The sequence below is a fragment of the Macrosteles quadrilineatus genome, unplaced genomic scaffold (genome assembly GCF_028750875.1).
Source record: "Macrosteles quadrilineatus isolate MER2022 unplaced genomic scaffold, UCM_ALF_1.0 Scaffold_7__1_contigs__length_78375512, whole genome shotgun sequence".
In the NCBI taxonomy this organism is placed as follows: domain Eukaryota; kingdom Metazoa; phylum Arthropoda; class Insecta; order Hemiptera; family Cicadellidae; genus Macrosteles; species Macrosteles quadrilineatus.
In genome coordinates, this window is record NW_026542600.1 from 69,578,510 (window position 1) to 69,593,441 (window position 14,932).

General features: G+C 29.7%; 1 protein-coding gene across 1 annotated transcript in view; it reads left to right on the forward strand.

Annotated features, from left to right (window-relative positions):
- The window catches only part of LOC128998147 (collagen alpha-1(I) chain-like), a 60,261-nt gene extending 55,225 nt beyond the window's left edge, over positions 1 to 5,036 (forward strand). Inside the window, exons 33-34 of the mRNA XM_054424151.1 lie at positions 1,076 to 1,297; positions 4,325 to 5,036. Coding sequence (XP_054280126.1) covers positions 1,076 to 1,297; positions 4,325 to 4,471 — 369 coding nt within the window. The 3' untranslated portion in view covers positions 4,472 to 5,036. The remainder of the gene's footprint in view (positions 1 to 1,075; positions 1,298 to 4,324) is intronic.
- Positions 5,037 to 14,932: the final 9,896 nt, after the last annotated feature.

Below are 14,932 nucleotides of genomic sequence, written 5' to 3' on the forward strand. Positions count from 1 at the left end.
AAATAAACCATAATTGTCTCAAGACTTAATCATAAGAATACAGTAGAACCCCCGTCCCCCCCCCCGTTAACCGAAATAAAGGGGGGAGAGCCGTTTCGGAAAACAATTTTTTCGGTTAACCCATCATATGCTAAAAATAGCCAATGTATTACCACGGTGTGTAGAAAAAGTGAAGACCATGTCTATTTAATTCAGTGTTTAATTTCAGCTACAAAAATGTTACAACGGGTTAGAAAATACTTAAACTAAACAACATAAATTACTTAAGCATTTTCTGCCCTGTATTATTTTGTTTGATGGAACAAATTCGCTTAACCCGGGATTCGGTTAACCTGGATTTGATTAACAGGGGTTCTACAAAAAAAAAACAAAAAAAAAAAAAAAACAATCATCATGTGAATTAAATTTTGAAGAAATGAAAACCAACATTCACAAACAATCGAGAAATAAACAGATAATTATCTAGTGAAGTTCCTTAGTTGCAAAGGCAGATGTAAAACCGACCTTTAACGACACAAGAATATAAATTAACTTCTTAATAAGCATATTACGTGTTATTATTTTCACAGAAAGTAAATTAAAATATGTCTAATAACACTTAAATCCTCTACGAGTATTTACACTTGTAATGTTAAGATGGTAAATATTACCATACTATCTTTCATATATATATAGAATATAATAGAAAAAGTACTACATTGATCCCATATCAATTACATGAAATAAAATACAGCCATTTTGTTCCATATGTAATTATACAACAATGGTCATACGGCTGTCTGCTGGGATGGCACAATGTTCATTCAATATTTGTCCCATATAATCAACTTACGGAGTGCTAAAAACAAAACAAAAAAATCACCCTTCTTTAGGTAACAAATATACACATACAACTATGCATATATACAGATATAACAAATATTTGCCACCTTGTTTAAACAGTATAAGTGTTAATATACATAGTACAATGTTTAAAGTGTTAGACGTATTTTTATTTACTGTACAATAATAATATACTTAAATTGGTCATTCTTGAAAACAAATTTGTCAGTTTTAATTTTTGTTATTCATTCAGATAAACTACAAGGCAGACAGTAACCAAATTGGTTTCCTGCAACTACTATCTACCAGTGCAAGTCAAAATCTGACCTATCATTGCCTCAACTCGGTGGCTTATTTTGATCTGGAGCACAAGACCTATAGACGAGGGCTGAAACTGTTGGGCTGGAATGACGCCGAGATAATGCCTAGAGGAAATGCCAAATTCCGGTACAACGTAGATGATGACGAGTGTCGCGTAAGTGGTTCAATCCTCTATTAATATAAAACAAATAGAATATTTGACATATTGCTAAAATATAAGTATTTGTATAGCATATGTGTATATATTATTTATGTATACTATAGACATATTAGTAATACATACTAGAGCTCGCCCCGTGGTCGAAAACTTGAGCAAAAGTATGTATTGTGTAAACTTATCTATTTTCACCCCACGCTGTAAATAAAACATGTGATCGGAATTTCTTCCATTTCTTTTGATTTTCTGTTTATATTTCGTCACCAACATGGCAACCCATAAGGCCCATGTTAATCTTTTCCAAATTTAAAATTAATTTTTTGTGCTTACTTTTGAGCCTATTTTAATTTATAAAGGGATTCTGCACATCTACAGGCAAATATCTAGAAAGATATTTGCCTGTGGGGCATGGGGGGGGGGTTGCTAGAAAGCAGTATGCATAGATTTTCCATGTGATGCACAGGAGCTGAGAAAAAAGGTTTTGAATAAACATGCTTGTCTATTAATATATAGAACTAGCACGAAGTTCAATCTCCATAATATAGGTTGGATTTCAATTTTTGACCCAATTAACAAAAATATTCTCAAAATACAAATAAAACCTGACATATATGAACCTTTCTATAGGTACCAAACCAGTCTAAATCAGTCCAGTATTATGGTGAGGGTGGCTGTCGTAAGCTTAAAAATTAGCCCCATGTTAAATCTCCATAAAAAGTTTAATTTCCATTTTGACAGAATTAACATAAATATTTTCAATAAACAAATAAAACCTGCACATCGGTAACCTTTCTTTTGATGGAGTTCTTCTAAAGGCTGTCATAAGCTTTAAATTTTGGCTCCATGTTAAATCTCCATAAGAAAAGTATATTAGTTCCTAGAGGTCGCCCCAAGGTTGAAAACTAGACCAAAAATATGTAATGTACAGATTTTTATATTTTCACCCCACTCTGTAAATAACACTTGTGATTGGAATTTGTTTTGATTTTCTGTTTATATTTTGTTGTTATTTTGTCACCAGGATGGCAACCCATAAGACCTACCTGTGTTAATAAAAAAAAATCAAATTCATTTTTCGTGCTTATTTTTGAGCCTATTTTAATTTATAATGGGATTCTGAACATTTAGAGGAAAATATCTTTCATTTGGTACCAACTGCGTGTAATTCAATCCATTAGTATTGTCAGGCTAGCTGTAATAAGTTATACAAAAGTTTTTTTATATATAAGATTACTACAAGTTCATTCAACTTGTACATTATCCAAAATATCTATATTATCCCAGAGAAAGTATTGAAAATAGAGTTACTTATTATTCAAAGTTATATGTCTTTATTGAAACTAAACATATGGAATAATATGTATGTATAGAAATACACATAAGCCACAACGAACCTGCAGACTAAGCGAGATTCGTTTTGACTGATTTAATTTATAAATTATGTCAAACTTTTTACCTATTTTAACAACATTAGGTTTAACGAGTACCTAGGTTTTCTGCTACAGGGAATAAAACAAGATTTTTATAACATGTTAATAGTGTAACTAGATAAAAATAATAAATTTGCCAAATATTATAAAAATATATCTATAAACAAACAACGTACAACAGTTTACTTATCCTCCTTAAAAATAAAATGGTAACTTTAGATGTACATTTTTTTTTATTTTCTCCTTTATTGTACAGCTAAGCTATTAACATTTAATTAAAAATAATTTCTTTTAGATACTCTGTTGTAGCAAACATAATCATTAAACCTAATGTTGTTTAAATAGGGAATGCATTTGATGTTTTGAGGAAATATAGTCTGTAGGTTTGCTGCAGTGGGGTATTTAATTTTAAGATGGGTAACCTTCGAACTACCGAAGGTATTTAAACCACTCAGGATCCTTTTTAACTCTTGTCCCAAAATGTTATACAGGGTGATTGTTACTCAGTGTGACAAAAATTTTCTGGTGTAAGTACAAAGTAAATGCAGTGTGATGATGCATATCAAATGTTCCAAGTCTAAAAATTAGCTTCCCAAAGAATTATTTTATGTTTTTCAAAAATAACTATGTTTTTAAACTTAATACAGCTATTTCTCAATTACCTGTAAATGGATTTGAGTAGATAATGTCATTTTCGTGTTCTACATTAAATTTTGAATAAGAATAATACAAAATGACGGAGGATCAGTGGTAAAAACTCCATTGTAAATAGATTCAAAGATAAAAATTAAGATGTTTGATAAAAATTTAAAAAAAAAACATTGGTCAATTGCATTTGTTCACACTCTGTATACAGGAAAGTGTCGGAATATGTTAAAAACTGCGCCATTTTATAAGCTTTCCAATCATATGCTACACTTTTGAGCTTTATGTCTGCTTATGTACGCTTTAGTGGTTTGAAGACTACAAAGCATGGTGTCTTTAACATTTAAAACATAGAAAGTCGGCATTTATTAAGCAAAAGTTGTATTTTTGTTTCAGCTTGAACAGTAAAACAGTAAAAAAAACTCCCTGTTTTCTGGCATTCAAACCACTAAAACAAACGAAAAGATTTCTAAACCTCAATAGTGTAGCATATGGTTGGAAAGCTTATAAAATGGCACAGTTTTTAACATATTCCAACACTTTCTTGTATACAGGGTGTAAAAAATGCAATAGACCATTGTTTTTTGAATTTTTATAAAACATCTTAATTTTTATCTTTGAATCTATTTACAATGGAGTTTTTACGACTGATCCTCTGTCATTTTGTATTATTCTTATTCAAAATTTAATGTAGAACACGAAAATGACATTATCTGCTCAAATTCATATACATGTAATTGAGAAATCGCTGTATTAAGTTGAAAAGCATGGTTATTTTTGAAAAACATAAAATAATTTTTTGGGAAGCTAATTTTTAGACTTGGAACATTTGATATGCATCATCACACTTCATTTACTTTGTACTTACACCAAAAATATTTTGTCACACTAAGTACCAATCACCCTGTATACTGCTATCCTGTTATAATTCGAATTGTTATTTTTTTAGTCGAGAAAGCAAGAATGGAGTCGTACAACCATCAGCTATTCCACTGACCGAGCTCTTCGACTGCCTATCACTGACATTGCCTTGAGGGACATCGGCAAAGCCAACCAGAGCTTCTGGATACAACTTGGCAAAGTCTGCTTCAAGTAGTCTAAACTTGGCAAAGTCTGCTTCAAGTAGTCTAGCAAAGTTAAGCTTAGTCAAACATTGTGACTTATCTTTGTAAAGACTGAACAACATATTTGTACTTCATCGGTTATTAGTTTTATTTAGCATCTTAATTCCTTTTAATACCTTCACTTGGAAATTAAGTCTGAACTAAAAGCTACTTATTAACGCTTCAGTGTTAGTATGTTTTAATAAGTAATGTTAAATAATCTCAATACTCATATTAGGCTCAAATTAAACATGCTGTTCTTGCATTAGTATTTTGTTAAAATGTTATTGCTTGAAACAAGGCATAGAAGACAATTGTTTAAAAATTAAGATCAAAATAATTTTTCTCACTACAATGGTGCACAATTAGTTAAAATAACATAAATTTGTATGACATTTTGGTAGTTAGACGATATCAAGCTTAACCTTAGACTGTAGCAAACAAGAATTTACCTCCTGATAATAACTGCCAAAATACTGCCATTGTGTTGAACGCAGATCACTGCCATAAGTGTATGTATATAATTTTGTACCATTGTTATTAATTAAAACATTGAAAATTAAATAGTGTTTCTCATTAATGCATTCCTTAGTCCACAGGTTTTAGTTAAGACTATTGGAATCAATATCATAAATAATTATATATATCAAATCATCAATAGAATTATTTGACCAAATTTATCACATTGTCAAAAACATTTTATGATTGTACATAATCCATATATGAGTATCCTTTGGCATTTTCCTTATCGGCTCAACTATAAACCCTAAGCAGTGCCTTTAACAGTCACAAAGAAATTTGTAATACATAAATTTATGACTAGTAATTTTAATATTTTGGTAATAAAATATTTCATTGGATTTTAAATTATCAAATATTTTATCTTGTAGAGAAAATTTTCTTAACGAATCCCTGACATTATTTTTTGCAAATCAACAAACCTAACAGGAAACGATTACTGTACTACAAAATTGTTCTTCCAAACAAAATGAAACGGAACAAACAGAGAACATAATATACATCTCTGAAGGAGTCGTTTTGATATATGCATGAGTGGACCCTAAGGAATATCCGGACCATTTGACATTTTGACAATCATTGTTGGTGAAAAAGTTCTCCCAAACATTGCCTAAGATAGACTATCTAACCATAAATATTTACTAATTGAGAGCAGTAGAACTAGGTAAAAGTTCTTTATAATTTTAAATTGATTATTCCTGGTACCATGCAAGACAGAGGTTTTCAATCGATTTGGTTACAGTGTGAAATAAATGCATGATTAATTAGAAATACAGAGTGACTGGTCATCAATGTTACACAAATTGTTTCATCTAAGTAAAAGGTAAATGAAGTGTAATGATGCTTATAAGAGGTTTCAAGACTAAAAATATTAGCTTCCCAAAGAATTATTATTTTTTTTAATAACCATGGTTTTAAACACAATCCAGCGATTTCTCATTTACCTGCGGATTTGAGTAGATGATGTAATATACATGTTCTAAATTAAATTTTTCATAAGAATAATAAAAAATTATGGACAATAAGTAATAAAAAATCCATTGTAAATAGTTCCAACAATTAAAATTAAGGTCTTTGGTAAAAATAAAAAAAAAACATTGGTCTATTGAATTTTTTTACACTCTGGATACAAGAAGGTACAGTAGCAACATAAAAATGTTGAAAACTGTACCATTTTATAAGCTTTCCAACCATATGCTGTTACACTATCGAGCTTTGGTGTATACTAGTTTTGTGATGAATTAGATTGATGTAATTTGTAATATTTATATTTAACTATACTGCTATAATAAAATAATTATATACATTGACAGATTGACTATTCCACAATAGTTTAGACAAGGAATTGCTCTATTGTTGTTTCAAAGTGGTTCTTTTTAATCATAATATTTTCTTACAAAATGTTGATCATTATACACCAATGGTACCAAGTAGTGTCTGTAGCTTCTGGAAATAAAGTTAAATACAATATAAATATAAACCTGACTTATTATACCTAGTTAAGTTATACTAGCCTACTATATTACACACTTTTTAACTGTATTGAAGTGTTAAGACTTAAACTGTTTTTGCTGTGTTGCTCAATTTGCTACAAGTAGGCAGCACATTGAAATACGAAATAATAGCAAAATGACTTTATGAGAAGTATCTCTAAGGTAAAAAGTATTTTAATTTTTTACAGCTCGCATGTTTATAAAAACATATGTCAGTGTCCAATTATAATATATAAATATCACATAGTATTGCATGGGAAGAGTCTATCATTTACAAAAACATCCTCATTTAAACTCTTGTTTAGTAGTAAAACTAATTGAATGATAAAACATGCTATAAGTTTTACGATTCTCACAGAAGAATAGGTTTAAGACTAAAAACAAAGACATCTGAAAAAACAATGCCGGTGGTGCTTGAGGCAGAAACTTTAGTAGATAATGAAATATCGAGATTCTGTCTAGGGATCTATTTTACATTTCATCCCCTTAAAGACATAATTCATAATTACACATAATACTTCATTTAGAACTTTCATTCTTTGTTGTAAAAAAGTCTCTGGAAGAGTGTAATCGATAATTTTCTTATCATTTAGTAGCAGAATAATCATTTACTCTGATTAATATATTATTATAAAATAACACTATGAAATCACATTTTGGCAAACATCCTTTGAATTAAAAATACTCCTGCTGCAGCAAACCTGCTGACTAAGCAAATTTCCATTTCTTAGTTTCTTTTCAATTAAATCTATTTAAACAACATTAGATTTAACGAGTACCTAGGTTTGCTGCTACAAGGGAACTGATTAAGTGTGTTTTTCAGTAAAATATTAATAGCTTAGTATAAAATAAATAAATTTGCCAAGTTTGATCAAAATATATCCATAAACAAACAAACTACAACATTGCACAATATTCACCTTAAGAATAACACGGGAATTTTAAATTTACAATTTTATTATCTTTCTCCGTTACCAATAATTGTACAAAAAAGACTTTGCTATACCAAATTGTTTGTTTTTTAAGCTCTTTAAAAAGGTCTAGAGAGAAATTGGAAAATTTTGTATTTTGAGGGTCAAAAGTGAGAAAAATTAATTTTTCCCCCCGTAAAACCCCCTTCCCATGGTCCAATAATGCTGGTTCGCGAACTCAATATCTATTCCATTTTAAAATTTTAATACTGTTTTGTTTTTTGTATAATTGAACGAATGGTGCTATGGACTCTGGGGACATCAAAATGAAAAAGTAAATCGGTCCCGGGCCTAGGTCTTATCGAGGTACCCTCAGTAATAGCTACTTCTCTATAGGAACATTTGCTAAAAAACGAATAAATTAATAACATCTTAAAATGGAATAGATATTTAATATAACTGTACATATATACTCACTTTAAAAATAAAAATAAAATATCCCCAAATATATAGCAAAAAATAAAAAGAAGAATGGCATTGCAAACAAATTTATATAGTAGGTACATTTAAAAAATATGTTTACTGCCGTACAACATAAAGTTAAGCTGGATAGACTCATATTTTAGGCCATAAGCTCAGACTAAATTATCAATATAATTCATTAGTAACTTACAATTAAAAATCATCGACATAATACATCTAAAACCATCGGATAAGTTTCATGAATGTGAGTAAAAATTATAAATACTAAAATAAATATTCTACGTGTATGCTGGAAGAGGCCAAGAGGCCTACCATTGGCCCATTTGAGAGAGTATCCAGTGATGTGTAAAGACAACACCTAAATCAAGCTAAGGACCACTTTTGGATTTATTTTATAACGGTAAGATTTTAACCGTTTCTCTGGGAGTCAGTAACTAAGCCAAACAATCGGGAAAAATGTTTTTTTTCGAAAAGAAATATCATATAGTATTTAGATAAAACAGAATTAAATTATTATAACAGCAAGTAGGATGTAAAAATTCAATCATTTAGTTTTGCTAAGTTTTACCACCACATGTATAATGCTTACCTCCGACCTTTGTCCTACTCTATCCTGAACTCCTGCATCAATCTTTGCATGTTTCCAAACATTCTATTTGTTGCATTGTTATTTATTTTTGTTAATATAGTCTATCCTGTTGTTACTGTTGTTATCTTGTTCTTGTACAGAGTATATCATATTGTTATTTTTCTGCAAGTTTTATCTGTTTTTCATCAAGAATGTTCTGCCACTTTTACTAAAGTTTTACTCGGCTTACTGCATTGCTATCATTATTGTTCCTATACTGGTTTTTTTTCGAATCTCTTGTTTTGTCAACTTGTTCAGATAGTTTGTTATTTATAGTTGTTACTTATAGTTTGTTATTCATAGTTTGTTATTTATAGTTTGTTATTTATATTGGTTATTTATCTTTTATGTCTTGTTTTCCAGTTTTTCCACTACTTTTGTTCTGGCCTGTGATTTTTTTGTTTTTCCTCTGCTTCTTCTTTCTGTAAGACAATTGTATTTTTATTGTAAAAATGGTGCAACCGTTTATAAATAAATAAATGTCAAACTGGGCAAAATGGGGGGTTGTATTAAAAAATAAGTTTTTGTAAATGTAGGCTATGTTATTTTACCATCTGTTCAGGGGCAAAACAACTAAGTAAGAGCTGCACTTAACCACATGTACATTTAGGTTTGACATAGAACCCATTTTTAGGCTTATTAAAACCCATCATTTAGTAAATAGTGAAGTCAGTGAATAAACGTATGAAATATTCAGACGTATGTTGTGGCGTTGATAGTTGCGTATACAAAGTTCCACCAATTTCGCTCTACTTATACTACATGAATGTAAGAATGTAATTTCGTTACTCTTGTGAATGATGTAAGATGAAAACTGTCAAGCACTTTGCTGAGATTACATGATCTTATCAACATTACATAACATGGAGCACTTGACATTTTCATATGTTTCATCACAATAATGTTTAACGAAATAACATGTCAGAATGTTTTACCTTATATTATTTTGTTTTGTAAAAATATGATCAAATAAAGTATATACTTTGCAATGAGACATTAAATACAATATGGTACAAGATGGTAACCAATATTACCATTACATTGATTTTTCTTATCTTTTTAATGTGAAGACGTTAATACATTCGACGGGTTACCATTTTGTATGGAAAAGAGATGTTGAACTCTTGTTTTCACCATTCTTTAAGTTTTTGGAAACATTTCAAAATGAGGTGCCACTTAAAGGGCATATTTAAAAAAATTAAGTTGCCCTCTAAATCACCCCTTTTGGGGGACACTCAAAATTTCCAAAATCATTGAATGAAACCTCTTGCTAAGTTTCATTCTACAACCACTAAAAGATATCTCTGAATATTTACTTAGAAAAATATTAGATGGGACGTCTTGACTTTTTATTCTCCTGGTATAACCTTGATACTTTTAAGTGAAATATAAAATTAAATTACATAGTTCGTATACGATTTCCAGGGTAAATTTATTTGCGTACTGTAAAACACAGGTTTGGAGGTAGGACGAATATTAAAACCATACACATAAATTGTAATATTACTACTGCTGATTTATTGTCTAAATGTTAAGCTGTTTACAGTTATTTAAATATGTTAACAAAAAGGTTGAGTATGCACTAAGAAGATGATTTTACTAACGGTTTGTTTTTATATTATAAATTATGTACATACTAAACACTTGACAGCCATATGTGTAAAGATATTTCAGACTATTAAACAATCATGGCTTAGTTTATATTATAAAGATTCCTATAGCATAACTAGGCTGTCAAAAGCACTAGTAGATCATATTTATATACGCCATTAAAAATTGTTTTAAGAAGGTGTTATATTTTATATGGTTTATCAGATAATTGTTTGATGGGGTTTTACTTTTGAATTGATTTGTTGAAGGAAGGAGTATATTATTTTTACACACCTAAAAGAAAAATCAAATTCTTTTTACTTAAAAATAAGTTACGACTTGAAAATTAAAAATCTTTTTTATTCAAATTACGTTGATTATTGTTATAATCTATTTTTATGAAATGTTATTTGCTCTAATAAAATGAATCATACAAAGTTAGTTGTTGAGTTCAATAATTGGCTCATTATAACTTTTAAAACACAAAATAGGATATTCCTTAACGACGTCCGATACGTTTTCAATACAAACTGCTTAAGAAACATTTTCCTTAATTTTATTTTCTTTCCCAATATTCTGAGTTTCTTTAATCTTGAGTGTTTGAGAAAGGTTTGAACGTACAGTTGAGTGGAACATTGCCTGGAAGTGACCATGAGTGGTCCCGTGTTGTGGATGCCCAGGTCTTCTCTTGGAGTCGTCGTCGGATCACTTCGTGGTTTTAACCTTAATATTCCCTCGATATAGACCTCGTGGAACCTCTTCCTGGCGTGGATCCCCCGTACTCCATGGTCGGCTGTTCCCTCTAGCGATGATGGAGTTCGTGAAGTCGTTGGGCCTAAGACTTTGTGGCAGATTTTACCCAACCAGTCGGTCCAGCCCCTTGTCCCAAGCCTTCAAAAACGTCCAAACTACTTAAAGTTTCTTCCTCTTGCTTCCTTTAATTTTTCCAATATTTCCCCTAATTTTTGTCCCACATAAATTTTCCAATCATAAAAATTCTACTTTGTGCTAATTGTCACATCAATCAGCAATTTTCTGCATACATCGGAATTATAATGTTTGGCAGTTTTGGGCGTAGAACGTGTTTCCGTAAAATATAAAACTTTCGTGGGCAATCTTCTGTACACTGGCGGTGCCGTTGTACTCCTCTCTTGCAATTTGGATTACATATTATATTCATAAAATTAACTAATATATAAAGAATATGAAATAATATTAATGTGGTAAATATATTTAATTTGAATGCGAATGAAATAAATACATACTGTACGTATGTTTACTGTACAGTGATCGTTGTATAGTGTATTGATCAAAGATCACAATACAATAATGTTGTAAGTGTATGAGCTATTCAACCGTGGTCTCTCACATTGCACAGCTGTGTTCTCTCACAGCCTACTAAATAAATAATTTACTTCCGCGACACTAACAAATGACATTGTTAGTCTTTCGATACAGTTAACAGATCGATTTAGCTAATTTACAAAGGCTGGGGTTGTTGTATCTCTTTCTATGTGGATATTTCTCCCCTGACAGTAGTTTCAAAATCAGTCAAACCTTTTCGACATGAATAATTGCGATATGTTATTTAATACAAATTAAAACCCTACAGTTATGGAATTTAGGTTGAAAACTGTGACGCTGCTATAAGAACATTTTTGTGCAAAAATAAATTTTTTTTATATGATTTTTAAATTTTACCAGGCCTGCATTAATAACTATTTAAGTTAATAGAATACCTGAGGTGTTTAATAACTAGAAATAGGTTAGTTATAATCAGCCAGTGTCCGGTAAAAATCATTACTGAACATTTTATTCCTAGGACGCTAGGCACGAGCCCGGGATTGTTGTTCACATTACTTCAGGCTAGACCTAGGGGTTGGGTCATTATCACTTAGATAGAATCCATTGGTAGTTTGGCGGGATTTGAACCCGGGACCTTAGGGACAGAAGTCCCGCGCTCTAACCACTACACCAGCTTGGTCCTATTACTGAACAGTAGTACGAAATCAAATCCCAATTGATTAAACAGTTGTTTTCTGGACTAATTCCTTGCGTAAAAAGTTTCTAAAACATAGCAGTTTGATAAAAACTAGAAAAAATATGAGAATAAATTGCATTGTAATTTTTTAGCTCAAGACAGAACAACAGATTTAAGACTAAAACACTTCTCGATAAACACTTCTGGGGGCGCTTGAGGCAGAAACGTTTAGTAGATAATGAAATGTCGTGTTTCTGTCTAGGGAGGCATTTAACATTTCATCCGCATTAAAAGATATAATTCACAGAACACGTAACATTTCTTTTACAGCTATAATTCGTTGCTGTAAAAAACCATTAAAAAAAGATCAATATATTTAATAAACATTTTTATGCACAGTAATCATTGATACTGAAAGATATTATTAATATACAAGTAAATAGCCATGGAGTCAAGTTTTTTAGTCAATAATACTAAAATATTTTAAAATGTAAAAAAAAAAATAAAAATAAAATAATAAGTAAATATGCGATTATAAATATTTAAAAGGGTAATAAAAAAACTGAACAAATATACGTAACTCCATCCAACATATGAAAAAAAAACACTTTATTTGGTACAAACGTCAGTAAAACAATATGATATTTATTTTAGTACTAATCTAGTTAAATAAAATAAAAAAAATCTAAATGATACACACTCAATTTTGGTATATACCTGTGTCTAAGGAATGTCGGCCTTAGTCAACAAGACTACTAGATCGCGCCACTCATCCTACACTCATCTCCATTCATACTTGGCTTAAAATACCTACTATGTATGGTTGCCATTTCATTGAACAGTATTAACATTATTATTATGATTATAGTACTCATTTTGATTTAGTACTGAAAATGTTACTGTTAGAAAATAGCAAGATAAATATGTACTGTAGACAATTGTTTTGTTATTAGGTGATATTTTATTATTCTTAAAGGTTAAATAATTTTCTGTATAATAATCGTTTTTTTCTTTCATTTTTCTTGTTATAGAATGTTAGACGTTATATATACTGAGTATCATGTAAGTTTTACTAAAAGAATCGTTGCTAAACTTAAATTTAGATTTTGTTATCACTATCAAGTGTTTTATTACTAAGTAAAATAACTAGCTTCGTAATTAACGCTTTAATTTAGCTCCATTTACAGTCTCAACTGTATTTATTGTTGTATTGAATTTTACAATGTTTTACAACGTTAGTTATGAAGTCAGAGCTGATAAATAATATTTTTGAAAAATTTTGTGGCGTCGGTAGTTGTATTTAAAAATGCACAGTTATTTTGCTATTAAATTATTGAATATGTAATACCTATATATATCAAATATTTTATTATATATATAAATATTTAACATAATATATGCTGTATGTGAGAATGCAATTTAGTTAGACTTGTAAATGCTGTAAATGAAACTCTCACGTACTTTGCAGAGATTAAAAGATTTTATCATCAATATATAAGATTGAGAAGTCAATCTAATAATAATAATATAATATTGTAATGATATAATCTAATAATAATCTTTAATATATTTAATGCCGATGAAATAACACAATTTTCCAGCGATTTTATTATTATTAACCAAAATTATATAATGCCTATACCTTTTGTAGTTATGAATTAATTATGAGACATAATATAACAAAATGTTATTTTAAATCGATTGTATGTACATTTCATGAAAGTAATTTAATTTAGATGTCGTTAAGTTAGTTGATGTATTCATATTTCCCATCGAAATCGTTCTATTCAGCATATTTTATACTCAATCACAATGGTGCATTGATCAATGATCACCATACAATAGTACAGAAATATATTATTTGTCCCTTAATCAAATACGTTGTATTACATATTGAAGAAAAACAATCATTCAATCTATACAATGATAAAGCATGTGTCTCTAAATCTCATAGTTGTATGGTGTATTGTTCAAATACCGCAATACAATACTATAGTTCAATTTGTTTGTATAGTTCACTATACTATACTATACTATAACAACTATACTAGCAATAGTACAATAATGTTGTAAGTGTATGAGCTATTCAGCCGTGGTCTCTCACATTGCACAGCTGTGTTCTCTCACAGCCTACTAAATAAATAATTTACTTCCGTGACTAACAAATTACATTGTTTATAATTTGATCAATGACTATTAGATTAGAAGTATGCATCCTATATGTGCCAGCTGTAACCAATGGAGTAAGATAAGACGTAATTTTGAGACTTTGGTCATTAAAAAATATAATACAAATCAAAATAGAAAAAAAACTTACAAATGTAATTTATGTTATTTTTGTGTAGCTTCAATTGACTGAGACTATCTGTTTCTTTATAATTTACTAAAAACTAATGATCAAGTATAGGCTAGCTGGAACTAGTTACGGACCTTCAAATAGCACCTGACCAAAAAGTTATCGAACAGGTTAACGTTTGATGTTAGGTGAGTACTTTAATTTTTCAGATTTATATTCACCACCTGTATAATTTTTTTTAAATAAAGCATGTTTAAATAAGCCGATTACAGAATACTGCCTCCGAATTATTTTTTTTTTAAGTTTCTATGTACGATTAATATTTCTAAACATAAAAGTTGTTTATGGTAAGTTCTCATTTCGATTTGACTTTGTTAAAAAGTTGGCAAATTTGACAGAAATAAGTAATTTACATCAGCTCACTATTTACATCATAAATAATTTTTTTATCATAAAACTAACTACAGAATTAACATCGGATGTCTACTATTATCACTAATTAAACATTCAATCTATTTAATCATCAATATCTGTTTTCACGAAGGCTAAGATT